Source organism: Nothobranchius furzeri, chromosome 11, assembly GCF_043380555.1.
Source record: "Nothobranchius furzeri strain GRZ-AD chromosome 11, NfurGRZ-RIMD1, whole genome shotgun sequence".
NCBI classification, from domain to species: Eukaryota; Metazoa; Chordata; class Actinopteri; order Cyprinodontiformes; family Nothobranchiidae; genus Nothobranchius; species Nothobranchius furzeri.
Genome location: NC_091751.1, coordinates 36863591 through 36877090, shown reverse-complemented (window position 1 = coordinate 36877090; position 13500 = coordinate 36863591). Strand labels below are relative to the sequence as shown.

Genomic DNA, 13500 nt, shown 5'->3' with positions numbered 1-13500 from the left:
CTTGTGTTCTTCCTGAGGAATATGCGAGACTGTTCTTCGGCGTGGGGTTCGTACCTCACCACAGATGGCTGTTCCCTTGGGATCGCATCCTGTTCTGTTGTCAAGATTCTTCATAACTTGGGTTTGTTCAACGACCAAGTGGTCTCTTGAAGGACCACATTGACCTTGAAAAGGGGGGATATGTAACGTTATGAACTTCATAATTTTCTGCTCCACACAGCTGCCCCTGTACACAGTAACACCCGTGTAGAAAACGCCAAGGTCGGGTGTTCCTCAGACTGTTTACATTCCAGGAGAAGAGCCAGAAGGAGAAGAAGAACGCTTTTCAATAATCAAAGTACTTAATTTGTGATTAAAGCTATTCGAAACATATGTTGATCAATAATAATCAAGTGAATGATCTGTGGAATAAAGATGTCATGATTTATGTGTTTAATGAAAACAGGACTACTGCACAGACAGACTGACCCTCATCTCCATAGAAATGCATGACACATTGTTCCAACCAATCAGAGCTTTTGGCTGCCGCAAGAGAATCTGGCTTGTTGACTTAAAGTGTCCAATCCGCTTTACTAAAACTTATCAACAATTCAGAGATATAAAACAAGGCAACGCCATTTTAAGCTCAGTTCCATTTTGACTTCAGTTCTATTCACCGTCATCCCAAAGAGAAGCACAGCCTGGCCAGATGTGTTTTCTTCTTTAAACTAAGAACTGTGAAGTTGGAGATTTTTGTCGTTTAACAACCAGACGACATCCTTTCAAAATAAGAGCACCTGCTGACGCTGACGATTGTTACCTGGGTCGACCCTTCAGACTGGCTTTGAAACGCTGCGATCGCTGTTTCGACCAGCTCCAGCGCACATCCGAGGTCTTCAGACCTGGCATTTCCTGATCTACCTGGGAGGCCCCCACTGGGTACGTACACGGCAAAATAGCAGCTCATGTCATCACTTTATAAGCCTCGTGATATCTAGTCATCAGACTACCAGATTCAATGACGTCAGCCTAAGGAGTCTGAACCAACCACACACACACACACACATCGAACATCACATTCATTTCCAAACAACACAGAGTTAGTCCTGATAGATTGTAGAATTTATAATAAAATTCTTAAACGATCCCAACTCTCTATTTTCTTGTCTCAAGGTCAATACAGAGTGTTAAATGAACTCCCTGATGATAAAAACAACCTATTCTTCTGATTATAACAAGTGATCTACTTACCGTATATTAAAATACAACTCTAGATTGTTACATCACTCTATTTCACTACACAAGCCACCCAAAACTTGATGCCAAACTTGTTCGGTTTTGTTGCAATGTATTGTAGGAAACAGCAGCGAGTTTTTGATGGGAAAAGCTGTTCATCAATAGTGATGTGTTGACCAGGGTTGTAGGATGCGATGCAGTTGGTGACAAACGATCCCCACACATCGGAGATTGCAGCAAACATATTGGTCTCCGCTTGCTCACTGCGTGTGAACATGTCATCAAAGCGTAAGTGTCGCCTGATGTCTTGAAGTGGTTTCGGGCCATAGTTGCAATGATCCTTGGGTTTGCCAGGTTTGCTGACCAGCTGTCACGTAGTGATGGAACCTTGGTCACCCCCCCGCAAGATAATGGCTGCAATAAATGCCATTAGTTCAGGGAGATCCAAGAACCAGTCCACCTGCTCCGTGTGACGTGCATGCTGAGTAGTCCATTCTTGAATGGTTTGAAGCATGTTAAGAGTGATAAAACAGAGGAAGCTCTGAAGTCAACTCCGGATACATCGTTTGGCCTTAGCCATTGCTCTCCAGCTGTGGCGTAAGGTATGAGGTATATGGAGACATGTCCCCACTTGTTTTTCACACCACACAGTGCCATCTTTTGAGGTCTCTGTCAGCTCACTCCCCAACCAAGCTCTCTTTTTTGGTAGAGGATCTCCTCATCTGCAAGATAAACAATTTTAAATTAACTTTTTGTTTGGTTCTAAATAAAAAGAGATAGCAAGGAAATGAAAATAGGTAGTTTGAGAAATCTAACCCGAAGATAGCTCAGAGTCCGAATCTGGTTGTCTTCTCCATCTGCATCACAAGGGTTGGCCTTGCTCACGATCAGTTCCAATGCCTGTTGAGTGGTTAGCCTCCTTTGCATTTTGTTTCTTGTCAATTAAATAGGTGAAGCAGTCACCTATTTATCCTCCACAGCACGAAAGGCTACATGCAAATTTCTGTAGCTGTTGCTCAGGGGCCCTGCACAAAATGCAGCTGGGGGGATGGGCGGAGCAGTTTACACTCAGTCATTTTGAACCAACTTCTGAACAAGTTTAAGTTGATTTACAGTTTTTTTTTTCAATTAGTTTGGCTCATTTCTCGAAACTGCTTTGCAAAGAAATACATACATACATAAATAATACATTTATTTAGTCTGGCTTGCCAGGCTAGGATAATGCAGCACAACATCATGTGACTTTTGTGTGGAATTCATCTCTCCTCCCCCCTGCTGATCCCTCTGGCAATGGCCACATTTACAAATGAAGGGATGCTAATTGGAGCTATCAGAGTCATCAGTGTGGGTCTTTTGACCCTGCTTCAGGACTTCAGGGGGGATGTTGAAATTTTTGGGACTTCTAGTGTTGAACCTAAATAGTCTTTTTTTTCTTTAGTTTATTGGTGAGAATTATTTGTTGTGACATATCCTGTTCTGATTTGTCGTCTATACTTTTTGAAAATGATCTTTAAATGTTATTGAAGAGACGTGTCCACTATCTAGTGTCAGCGGGCAGATGCCTTTCAAATTTTCTTCATGAATTTTCTAGTTATTATTATTATTAGTAATAGTAGTAGTAGTAATACGTCCGACCCGTAAAACTGCCGCTTCGCCCCTGTGAATCGCCACCTGAAGGCTGCATTTTGTCGGATTCCACCACTAGAGCTCCCCTGGCGGCTCACCTGCTCCGCACCGCCCGCCTGTCTGTGTTTACCTCTCATTCCCAGCGCTGCTGTGGCGGTGGCAAGCTGGGCACAAACCACAATACCCACCTTGGAGCTCGGGAAATATTACTCTAAGCCGCCTGGACCCCTGTCATTTTGGGATTTTCTGCTACGTCGTGCGTCCCTGCCACTGTGGTGAAGGTGAGTTTATTATCAGGAAAATAGCTCAACAGCTACAGGCGTTAGCATCGTTAGCTCCCGTTGCTAATGTCGTGAATGTGGATTGTGAACACCGCGTCTCCACACACCAGTGACTTGTTACCAAGTTACATGTTTTGTAAGGATAGACCGTGATTAATTTGTAGCTTTAAGTATGACCATTCCTTCAGCTTTGTTGTTAAAACGGTCTCTGTTCTCCAATAAGTTTGTTAGCGTCACATGCTAAGCATGCTACCTATCAGTTGGCTAGCTTCGCTAACAAATATAAAATCACGTTTGCTAATTTAACATTAGCATAATTTTATCAGTTAATATCACACTGTATAGATTCTCTAAAATGAGTTGGTTCAAATTAGTAAGAAAAGTAGAAACGAGTTGCTCGTGACAAAGCCAGCTAGCTGCTAGCTCGTTAATGGCCTCCTTAGCTCTTCTTTGTTGCAAAATATCATAATTAGGAATTTTATTCATATTAAAAGTTCAATCTCCTAGCCACAATGCTACCAACGTGGTTTATAGCAACATAAATCCGTGCTTGATGCAAATGTAATTCCCATGTTCGTTACTAACGGGTTAATGGTCAGTGTGAGGCCAACATTTAAGGGAACGCTGCGGTCCAAACCTGACAAATTTGGTTTAATCACTTTTCTTTTGTGTAACTTTCCATTTGGCTTGGACCTAAGCAGAGATGTTATTTAGAGTTCTTGCCGTCTCTTTGTTTACAACGACGGCAGTAGAGCCTCATCAACTTGTGCTGGCTTGTTTCCCTAAAGGTTCTTGTCCTGATTTATCTAGGTGGTCATTTTATCTTAATGTAATGGGACATATTTGCAGTGATTGTGTTGATATGCCAGCATAGCACAGCATGGTGGTGGGAGATGTTGAGGAGGAGGGGACCTGCTGCCTGGGTATTTTTGGCACAGGTGGCCCTCATTTACACTTATTGCTTGTGACACTGAATATTGGTGCTAGCATTGCCCAAAGAAACGTCACCACATATAGTTATTGTTGTATTCTTCTTTAAAACTTTAGTTTAACGTCCGCTTTCAGATTATTTTTGCTCAACAACTCTTTTAACAATTCACAATTGAGATGATTGTAACATTCCTTTGCGAAACGTCTGGACCTTTGATATTTTCTAAACGTTTTTGCTTCCAGACCACAAAATCTGAGTAATGTGAGCTTAACTTTACATGATGTATACAAAAATGTATAAAACAAAAACACATTAGGACAACATCAAGAGCTTCAACAAGCATGATACATATCTCATTTATCTAACTGTTCTCTTGTTACAACTGGGACAGAAAATAAGCAACTAGCAAGGATTTTAAATCTAATTTAATTTGACATCTGAAGATCATCTCAAAGCCCCATGTAATGGTTTGGGTCCCAAATTCTTTTGACTTGAGTGTTCTGGTCAGCGTCTTAAAATTCATTCATTAAAAAATCCACGTTTGTGTTCTTGATCTGTAAATCCTCTCTAGACTTTAAATTTTTTCCCAATTCTGGTTTTAAATAAAAACAAAAAATAGTGTTAATTTGTAAAATTCTTCTAAACTTGTTAACAGTGTCAAACAATTACTGCTGGCAGCTTTATTTAATAATACATCAAACCAAAAGTTCCATGATGTTATCAACAAAGTCAATTAAAAACTGTTATTATTTTGAAGCCTGTGCTAAATTAACTCATCATTTGCTTCTGAGTATCATTTTAGTTTTGTTTTAGATTTTAATATTTTAACTGGTTTTACCTTTTGGACAAATATTTTTCCTTTGGCCCTCAGTTGTCACTAATGTTCATATGTATGCACAAAGTATTAAGATGAGTTATCCCCTTTTGACATCTGCCACTGCAGAATATCCCCACTGAGCTCACTATCCTAGTGTGAGAGCTTAAAGTATTTTTATGTTTAGCTTTTGGCTGAGATTTATGGAAGTGACATCTTGGATTTCACGGATGGTTTAGAGGAAGGTTCATGAAATTGGATTTAAATTTCTTAAGATATCAGTTTAGGTCAGCCTTGTGCACCACAGTAAAGGGTAAGCATCATTGAAGGTCTAAGAGTTTTCCTTTTCAAAATTTGGCATTGTCAGATAAATTATGGCTGAAGAAAAATTGATTATTGATGGGTAATAAAATGTTTCAACGTTTTTCCTTTTTTAGACATGGATAATTATTAAAGGTAATTACTCTTAATATTTTTGGAGCAATATGAGTAAATCTTTACTTTAAAGGTATATGGAACAATGTAATAAACAGATTCATTTAAAAAAATATACCTCCACTGGGCATTTAGGTGTGCAGAATGAAGGTACACTATTTCCTGTAAAAGCTATAATTTAATTAAAAAATATTTTTTTATTTTGATGGACACGGTATTGGGTTTATGTTTACATTTACCAGCCAATAGGGGGGCACAATTTGGGTTGCCAAACACGACACAACAAGGCTGGCACTGTGGTAAAGGACCGACTAGACAAGTCAAGTAGGGCTGCAACAACGAATCGATAAATTCGATGAAAATCGATTACTAAAAGCGTTGGCAACGAATTGCGTCATCGATTCGTTGTGTCGCACAACTCTTCCAGACCAGAGCAAGTCAGATCAGCGCAAGGGAGAGCCGGTACCGGCAGCGAGGGAGAGCCGGCAGACTTGCGCTGCTGCGAACCGGTTCCGCCCGAGGCCGGATTAACTGGGCAATTGCCCAGGGCCCACGAACTCTAAAGGGCCCAGGGCACGAGCAAAATACTGTATCTATAATTTCCCGCTTTATGAGGACTATGGTGACCGTACGTTCCGTTTTCCCCGGACATGTCCACTTTTCACTCACTGTCCGGGCGTCTGGACTGCGGGTTCTTGTATTGATGAAAATGTCCGGCTTTTCATCCAGGAGCAGGGATCGAATTATGGGGGAGCTGGATATCCTACACATCCAGGAGAGCCGGAAAAAAGTTTTCTATATTATATCATTTTTGGACTCTTTTGAGCAGAGAGCGGCACAGCGCATTGTTGCGCAGCGATCCAGGCAGCTGCTTCCAGCGCACGGTCCATTCTCAAAGTGGCGCAACCAAAAAACTATAATTAGCACACAATCGTTCATGTCTGCACATGTTCTCTCTTTTCTGTCTTATTTGTGCCTGAAGCGCGCTACTGCGGAGCTCATCACCTGTGCTGTGGTGATGTCACCTCACGCAGCATCGAAAACGTGCTCTGCGGTTTGCGGTCAGGAGATCCCTTTGATCTGCTCAAAAGTAACTGATGAGGTGAAAAGGTAAGAATCCAGGCAACAGATTGTCTGGAGAATTAAGAGGAGATGCAGGAAGATGAGAGACGGACAGGACAGGAACATAGTTAAATAAAAACAAGAAAACAAAACAAAGTGTTGAAAAGTAAAATGTAGGTAGATTTATCTCCACTACACGTTTTTACCAGTAAAAAACAATAAGTTATACACATGTCATATTTATACATCTGATACAATTCAGATCACCTTCAAAACTCAGTCACACACACCCAGGGCCGTTTCAAGACATTTTGGGGGCCAAGGCAAAATGCCCCCCCCCCCCCATAACTGGGCTCCCCAGAAGCCTCTGTGTAATTCATACCCTCTCCAGTAGTGTTAGTTATACAGTGTTTATAAAAGCCCCTCAGACATTACTGACATGTTCTAATATTATCAGATGAAAAACTAAATTATCAGACATGCTGTCTCATCTGCTTCTTTTCCAAACTTGTAAAAAGTAACAAAACCATTTGAAAGCCACTATTTGTGGATTCTCTGAAAGTTTCCATTGAGTGTGGGACAACTTATTTTTTCATTGATCCTATCGTCTAATCTCATAGCTGAAACAAGCATCCTTAATAATCTGTGCACAGGAAGCTTACCGATGCTGTAGTAAAACAAAAGGTATAATAATTTATTATTAATAAAACCTTGTTGCAGCACTAAAGCAGAAAAATGAGATTTTGCAATAAATATGCAAAATATTTACATATGAATTGTTTTAGAGCCCTTTTATTGGCAGAATCTGATATTAATTTAGTTCTTACAAAAAATGGGTCCCAACATGGTTTGTGTGGCGTTGCCATAGTGTGACGTCATAGGCACAGATCCCCTGTCCTCTTGTTTGGAAATGGAAATATGGTCACCCTGTATTAAACAAACTGTCCACCTGGACTTTTGCGCTGCACAGAGACGCTTCGCTGCCTATGACTGAACGTCAGTTGAGAGTCAGTCTCATGCAGACTGACCAATGAAGAGAGGGCCTCAAGTTAAGACCCTCTCCTCATTGGTCAGTCCACACGAGGTGGGTCAAAGGTTACTCTGGGCGGGTTACGTGTTGTCAGGCATTCAAGTATTGAGTATATTTACTGCATATTACAGTAAAATATTCTGTATGTGACCATATTATGGTGATCCTTGGGTCGTGATGATGGAGCCCTTGAATATTGTTGCCCAGGGTACAACAAAGTGTTAATCTGGCCCTGGTTCCGCCGTCACATTCCCGCAGAAACTGGTTGATCACACCGGGGCCAGACTACTAGCATGTGGCTTTACAACCACAGTGTCCTCAGAAGCGAAAACGCTTTTAAAAGGGAGGGAGGAGTCCTAACTGTTGCTGCAGGTGTGTTGTGTGAGAGTGCAGTTATATACTGGTTAATATATTTTTGGGTTCAGTTGCTTTCATGTGGCCTAATGTGAGTCTATTTGGGATCATTGGAATGATCAGCAGCATTTCTTGATGTGACTATGGCAGTTGCCCAGGGCATCATCACAAGGAGGATGGCATTCATTTACTTTTGTTTTATTTGGTATTTTTTCAGTCATTTTTGGAAATAGTGATCAATTTTGATTAATTCACAGCCTATGTTTAATTACATTTAAAAATTAATTGTTTGATATCCCCAGTTATAATAAATGTCAACAGATGAGATCAAACAAAACAGATGAGAGTTGCCCTTAAGCTGTTTAACTTGGACCAAGCATTTTAGGTCACAGATAGATGTAGCTTAGGGTCTCTGTCTATACACCTTATAAGACAATTTAGGTGATGGCATGTTGTTTTTCTGCTATTGAACTGTTTTCTAATAATGTTGTGTTAAATAAAGTGAAGGAAGGAGAGAAATAACGTTTCCCTAGCAGTTTTTAAAAATTTCCCCATGTAATCCGATTAATCGATTAATCGTGTCGAGACCCCATCCGATTCATCGATTATCCAAATAATCGTTTGTTGCAGCCCTAAAGTCAAGCAGCTGCTTCTGAGCCCAGAAGATGTTCTAATGTTAAATACTGTTGTAAAATTAACTTATTAATAGAAATTAATCCTTACCCTGTACAATTCGTCACTGGACATGGTGCTGGCTGGTCACTTCGTGTATCGGCAGCGAACGTGGCATCCCGATGGCTGAAAACCTTTTTCTATTGTTGCAACTACAACCCACACATACTAGATTTCGCTTTGGTGTTTGTGTTCCATATTCAACCTTTAAAGGGACTTTACAGAGTTTTGAATTTTTATGCTCGCGATTGCCCCCTCAGGCCAAAAGCGTAACGGCAGCTTCAATAGTAGGCTCGTGCACGAGGCGCGCATGCTGTACGTGCACACTCCTTAACGAAAATAACAGCTGAGACAGTCCCTTGTGTATGTGTGTGTTTGTGTGTGTGTGTGGCCCGGAGGACAGAGGACAGGAGAACGCGCAGCTAATTAATGAAATAATTTGGTTCTGTACCTTTCTCTTCAGCACAGCCGACAAAGGTTTATGATGGGTCAGTCCTCTTGCATGCTCAGATCATTCCCTTCCCTTGCTTGAAAAATTGTTCCAAAATGAAAGTTGAACCCACATCTTTTTTATCTGTGAATTCAATGCCGTTTGGCGAGTCTCAAATAAAAATTTGGGCATCTTACTGTAAAAAATATACCATTAATGTAAAAAAGAAACTCTAAATAAACTATGTTCACATTCAGAATCGAACCCGGATCCTCTGCAGGAAAGTCCGATGTCTTACTAAGCGAGCTAAAGCGCCAATGACGTCCCTTGTATCTGTACGTTCATGATAGCTGAAACAACGTTCAAAGAACGGTTCGGAGGGCTATGCCTGAGCGTGAACGCGCATGAAGCAGCCTGCTCGACCCGAGCATCTCTCTTTTTCTGTGATTTTACAGAAAAATAATCACAGTAAAAATGCCAGGGCTCATTCTACAGGACCAGGGCATTGCAGGAGAATGTATTAAGAATACATTTATTATTTCTACACATGTTTTGGCTGTCAAACTTCCATAATGCCCCTTTAAATATCTTGAAATGATATCAATAAACATTCAACAAAATTATTACCTATAATACTTTTGCCCGTGGTTAAATAACTTATTTTAAACAGAAACCAAGTCTGTTTTATGTCTTTCATATCAAAGATAATTGTCTCATTCATTTATTTTCTCATTGGTTGCTAAGTTGTGGAGAAAATTTCTCAAGTTTCATCTTCAAATTCCTAGACGAGCGGATTACTGAGCTGAATTTCCTTGGTGTTGTTTCTTACAGTTGAGATGAACAAGGAAATCATGTCCCGCGTGGTGAGGAAGAGGCAGGCGGATCCTAAGGTGGTTCAGTACGTTTGGGCGGCCATTGAAGTCATACGCAACCAGAAACAAATTGCTAACATGGACAGGATCTCCAAGTAAGTATTCTGTAAATTTACTCCATATTTAGACTTGATTGTTATTAGGTATTCACGTTTTCCAAAAATGTGTTTAACTGGTTATTGAAGCCATTAAACAGTTAATACTCTTTTAACCGTAAACTCATCCGCACACACACAAACATACACACAGAGAAACAAATCTTTGCTCCGGTTCTATATTATAATAGGGATGTATGTAGTTAACCGGGTAAAATAGTTTTTCCCAGTTAACTGCTTCAAGTCCTTCAGCTGAGCTGGGTGTAATATATTTTGTGCCACTAAAGTGCGCAGAAGAAGAAATGAGCTTGGTTGCTCATGTTCCGCTGCTGTTTCTCGCCAGTATCAGCTGATAGAGGGCTCTAGTTTCGCTGCGCCATTCGTGTCAGCGGACAAGCGCTGGGGAAAAACCCTGTCGGAGGAATCGGTGGCACCTGTGCTTGGCAGCCTCGCCTCTCAGTGTGCCCCAGGGTGTGTGTGAATGGGTGAATAACTGATTTTGTTATAAAGTGCCTTGGGGGGTTCCAGGACTCTAGAAGGCAATTAACCGTTCTCTATGTACATCCCTAGTTGTTATAAAATTGAATTTCACTGCAGCTGCTGTGCCTCTGCATAAATGATCTGTTTTATCTTCTGCCAAAGTCGTTGACTTCAGTAGTTTGTTTTTTGTTTTTAATCTAAAAATATACGTATTCCCAAAATCCCAGTTGGTTTGGGTTTCTCTTTTGTTGGATTAAACTGAAAATCAAAATTTTTATAAAGCTGTGTGAATTTTTTATTTGCTGATTATGTTGTGCCTTACCCCTTCTTTCCACTGGAGTCGTCAGCAGCACGTTACTGCAGCAGCACGTCATAGCTGCTGATAAGAACCGCTGTGGTCAACAGAACCTTTTCCACCGGAGCCGTCAGCAGCGCGAGTTGGCCGCGTCTCAGGAGCAGCATGTCGCGGCCCTTATGCGTCGGTTCTATTTTCTACGTGCGACGCCTCTGAAACGGGCCAAGTTAGACATTTTTGGGGAAGGAAAGACAGGAAATGGGACACGGAAACTGAGCGAAGTTCCCAAGATTTTCAGAATAAAGAAACGTACTGCCTTCCGGTTGCTTTACTTTAAAAACAAGTTACTAACTGTGCGTCCCCGTGAGAAGTTATCACCTAGCTAGCGGTCTCCTTTGTTTTTCAGGTCCGTATTGGCGATTATAAAATGGACAGAACATAAAACACAAACCTTTTGGAGCCATGTTGTAGTTTTCTCCTGCTTGTTGTTGTGTTTACTGACAAAGTCACTCGTGTGACTTAATGCTCTGTGGGTGACAGCTGCTCCCCTGCTGCTTCGCGTCTCGTGGGAAGGGCCAAGCAGCAGTTTACGCGAGCAAGACGTGCTGCTGCAGTAACGTGCTGCTGACGGCTCCAGTGGAAAGAAGGGGTTAGAGCTCTAGTTTGGTCTTTACTTGGTTACAATCAGTTTCAACAGATGTAGGAGAGCAGCTTTTTGTACTGAAGCAATAAAAACAACAAGGATAAATACTTATTGTTGTGTTCTTGACATAAATACAGCTTTCCAATGATTACACCCCCCATCAACCCCCCCCCTGCACAGACTACACCCCGAGTCTGCGTAGGAATGGGTCGATGATTCTTTAACCATGAAGGATTTTTTTGTTCAGACGACAGAATAAAGACAAACACCTCTGCAGCAGACTTTGTTGATTAGTTTTTCCTTTCAGTTGGGGGATGGAGGGCCGACTCAATGAAACACATGGGACGTCTCTTAGCGAGTTGGCGAACACCTTGGAAGCTGGCTGCTCGCCCAATGAATATTAGTGGCAAGCAGCTGTTGTCATGGCAACAGTAAGCAGAGGCATTCACCAGCTCTCTCTCAATCCCAGCCTACACCCTGGCTATTTCCTCTGCAGCTTCGTTTCACTAAGTGGGTTTAGTGACTGAAAAGGTAAAAGGTGGCGAGAAGGCCATGGTCCGTGAATAATTAACCTGCAGCACCATGGTAACCAAGCCCCTTCAAATCAGTCTGTTATTGTATTATTTATTCTGAAAGATTTTCTTTGTGTTCACACTTGCGTTATTGATCATTGCATTATGTTAAAAGTAGGGCCCGACCGATATGCTTTTTTGGGACCGATACCGATATAAAAGTTTTAACAAAGGCCAATAGCCGATATAATGGCCGATAAATCTCCCTCACAAAAAAATAAATACAAATGTTCTTAAGATTAAACCCTTCATTCTCTGCCTTTTTGATGCTAACTTATTTCTATATTACACACCAAAGAACTGTCTCAATAATTCACTAGGGTTTCCAAGTAATGCAAATAAGATTTATTTTGCAATCTCAAAAACAACAGAACACACAAACTACTACTGAAGATGAGCAGATGCTGAAGATGACATCACCGGATGGATCTTTAGTGAAGTAGGCCCACACCTTACTACGACCCTCTTTTTCCATCTGTAAAAAAATAATCAGGATAAATGTACAGTTATATATCTGTTGATACCAAGACAAAGTAAAATACATTAAATGTGGCATTTTTATACCTAAAAGTTTAAAAATTATCATGTAAATAAATGATATCAGGTATTGTGGCTCAAATCCAATGGCTCTGTTTTTGTTTGGTTCCCCAGCTGTTAAGGTTTTCTTATTTAGTTTTCAAGTCTTTTTTTTTTCCTTCCACTGAATTTTCTACTCCATTAGTTGTCAGGTTTTTTTTCTAGTTATTCTTCTTTCCCTTTTAGGATTCTTTCTTCTTTAAAAATATTTTCATTTATAGTTCCTCCTATGTTCCCCTGCTGTCCTCTGCTCCCACTCACAGCTCCTCCTCATAACTAGTCCTCTGTCATCTCTCACTCCTCAGTGCATACGGTTCAGTTTCAGTCATACTCTGCTGGTTTCAGCGTCCTGGCTACCTGATTTTATTTCTGTCACCTGATTTTTGGCATTAAAATACTTTTGAGTTTTACACTTTTGTGTTTTGATCCTTTCCAAAGCCGACAGTATTAGGAAAATAAAAATAAGATACGTTAAATGACTAGTATGTGGCAATGTATAAGCCTTATGTAAAACATAAGGCTGAAAAATACAATAGATGTATTCTATTATAGAGAGGAATGTTTATTTTCTCTTATTACCGCCCCTACTCCTCTCCCAGCTAGGGAGAGGAGGGGGGACTCCCTGCACAGCGTTTCATTGCTTTGTTGCCAATCCCCCCCTCGCCCGTCCTCAGCTGCGACAACAGTCGTGTGCGAAACGGGGACCGCCTTCATTCGTCGCCCTTGCTATCCTATTCTGCAGCGCTTCGGCGTTCCAGCCCGCGCCGTGCAGCGATCGCTTCGGTGTCTGCACTTTTTTTTTTTCGCGAGCCGCGGGTGAACCGTGTGAGTTTGAAAAGACTGCTGAAGAGCGGAGGAAATTGTCTGAGAATATTCCAGAATGTCTACCAGAAAAAGGCCAGCAGAAAAAGGGGAAGCAGCGTGAGCTCTGCATAGAGCGTAATGCTGCAGCAGTTTTATTTTATTTTTTCAGGTTAACTTTTCAATACGAGGCCACGAGGCACACAATAAACTTAGGAAGCATGTTGAGGGGAATCATACTTTTGTCATTGCTTATTTTACCGTTCAACTTTCCACACTGACACAACAAATATGCTTAAAACTGAAGACTTACCTC

The 13500-nt window shown here is 41.1% G+C and overlaps 1 protein-coding gene across 6 annotated transcripts in view; it reads left to right on the top strand.

Moving 5' to 3' along the window:
* The first annotated feature begins 2910 nt into the window (after positions 1 to 2910).
* zmynd11 (zinc finger, MYND-type containing 11) overlaps positions 2911 to 13500 on the top strand; it is a 37252-nt gene continuing 26662 nt past the window's right edge. For all 6 annotated transcript variants that reach the window (XM_015956023.3, XM_015956022.3, XM_015956021.3 and 3 more), the window contains exons 1-2: positions 2911 to 3122; positions 9682 to 9817. In XM_015956023.3, coding sequence (XP_015811509.1) covers positions 9687 to 9817 — 131 coding nt within the window. In that variant the 5' untranslated portion in view covers positions 2911 to 3122; positions 9682 to 9686. The remainder of the gene's footprint in view (positions 3123 to 9681; positions 9818 to 13500) is intronic.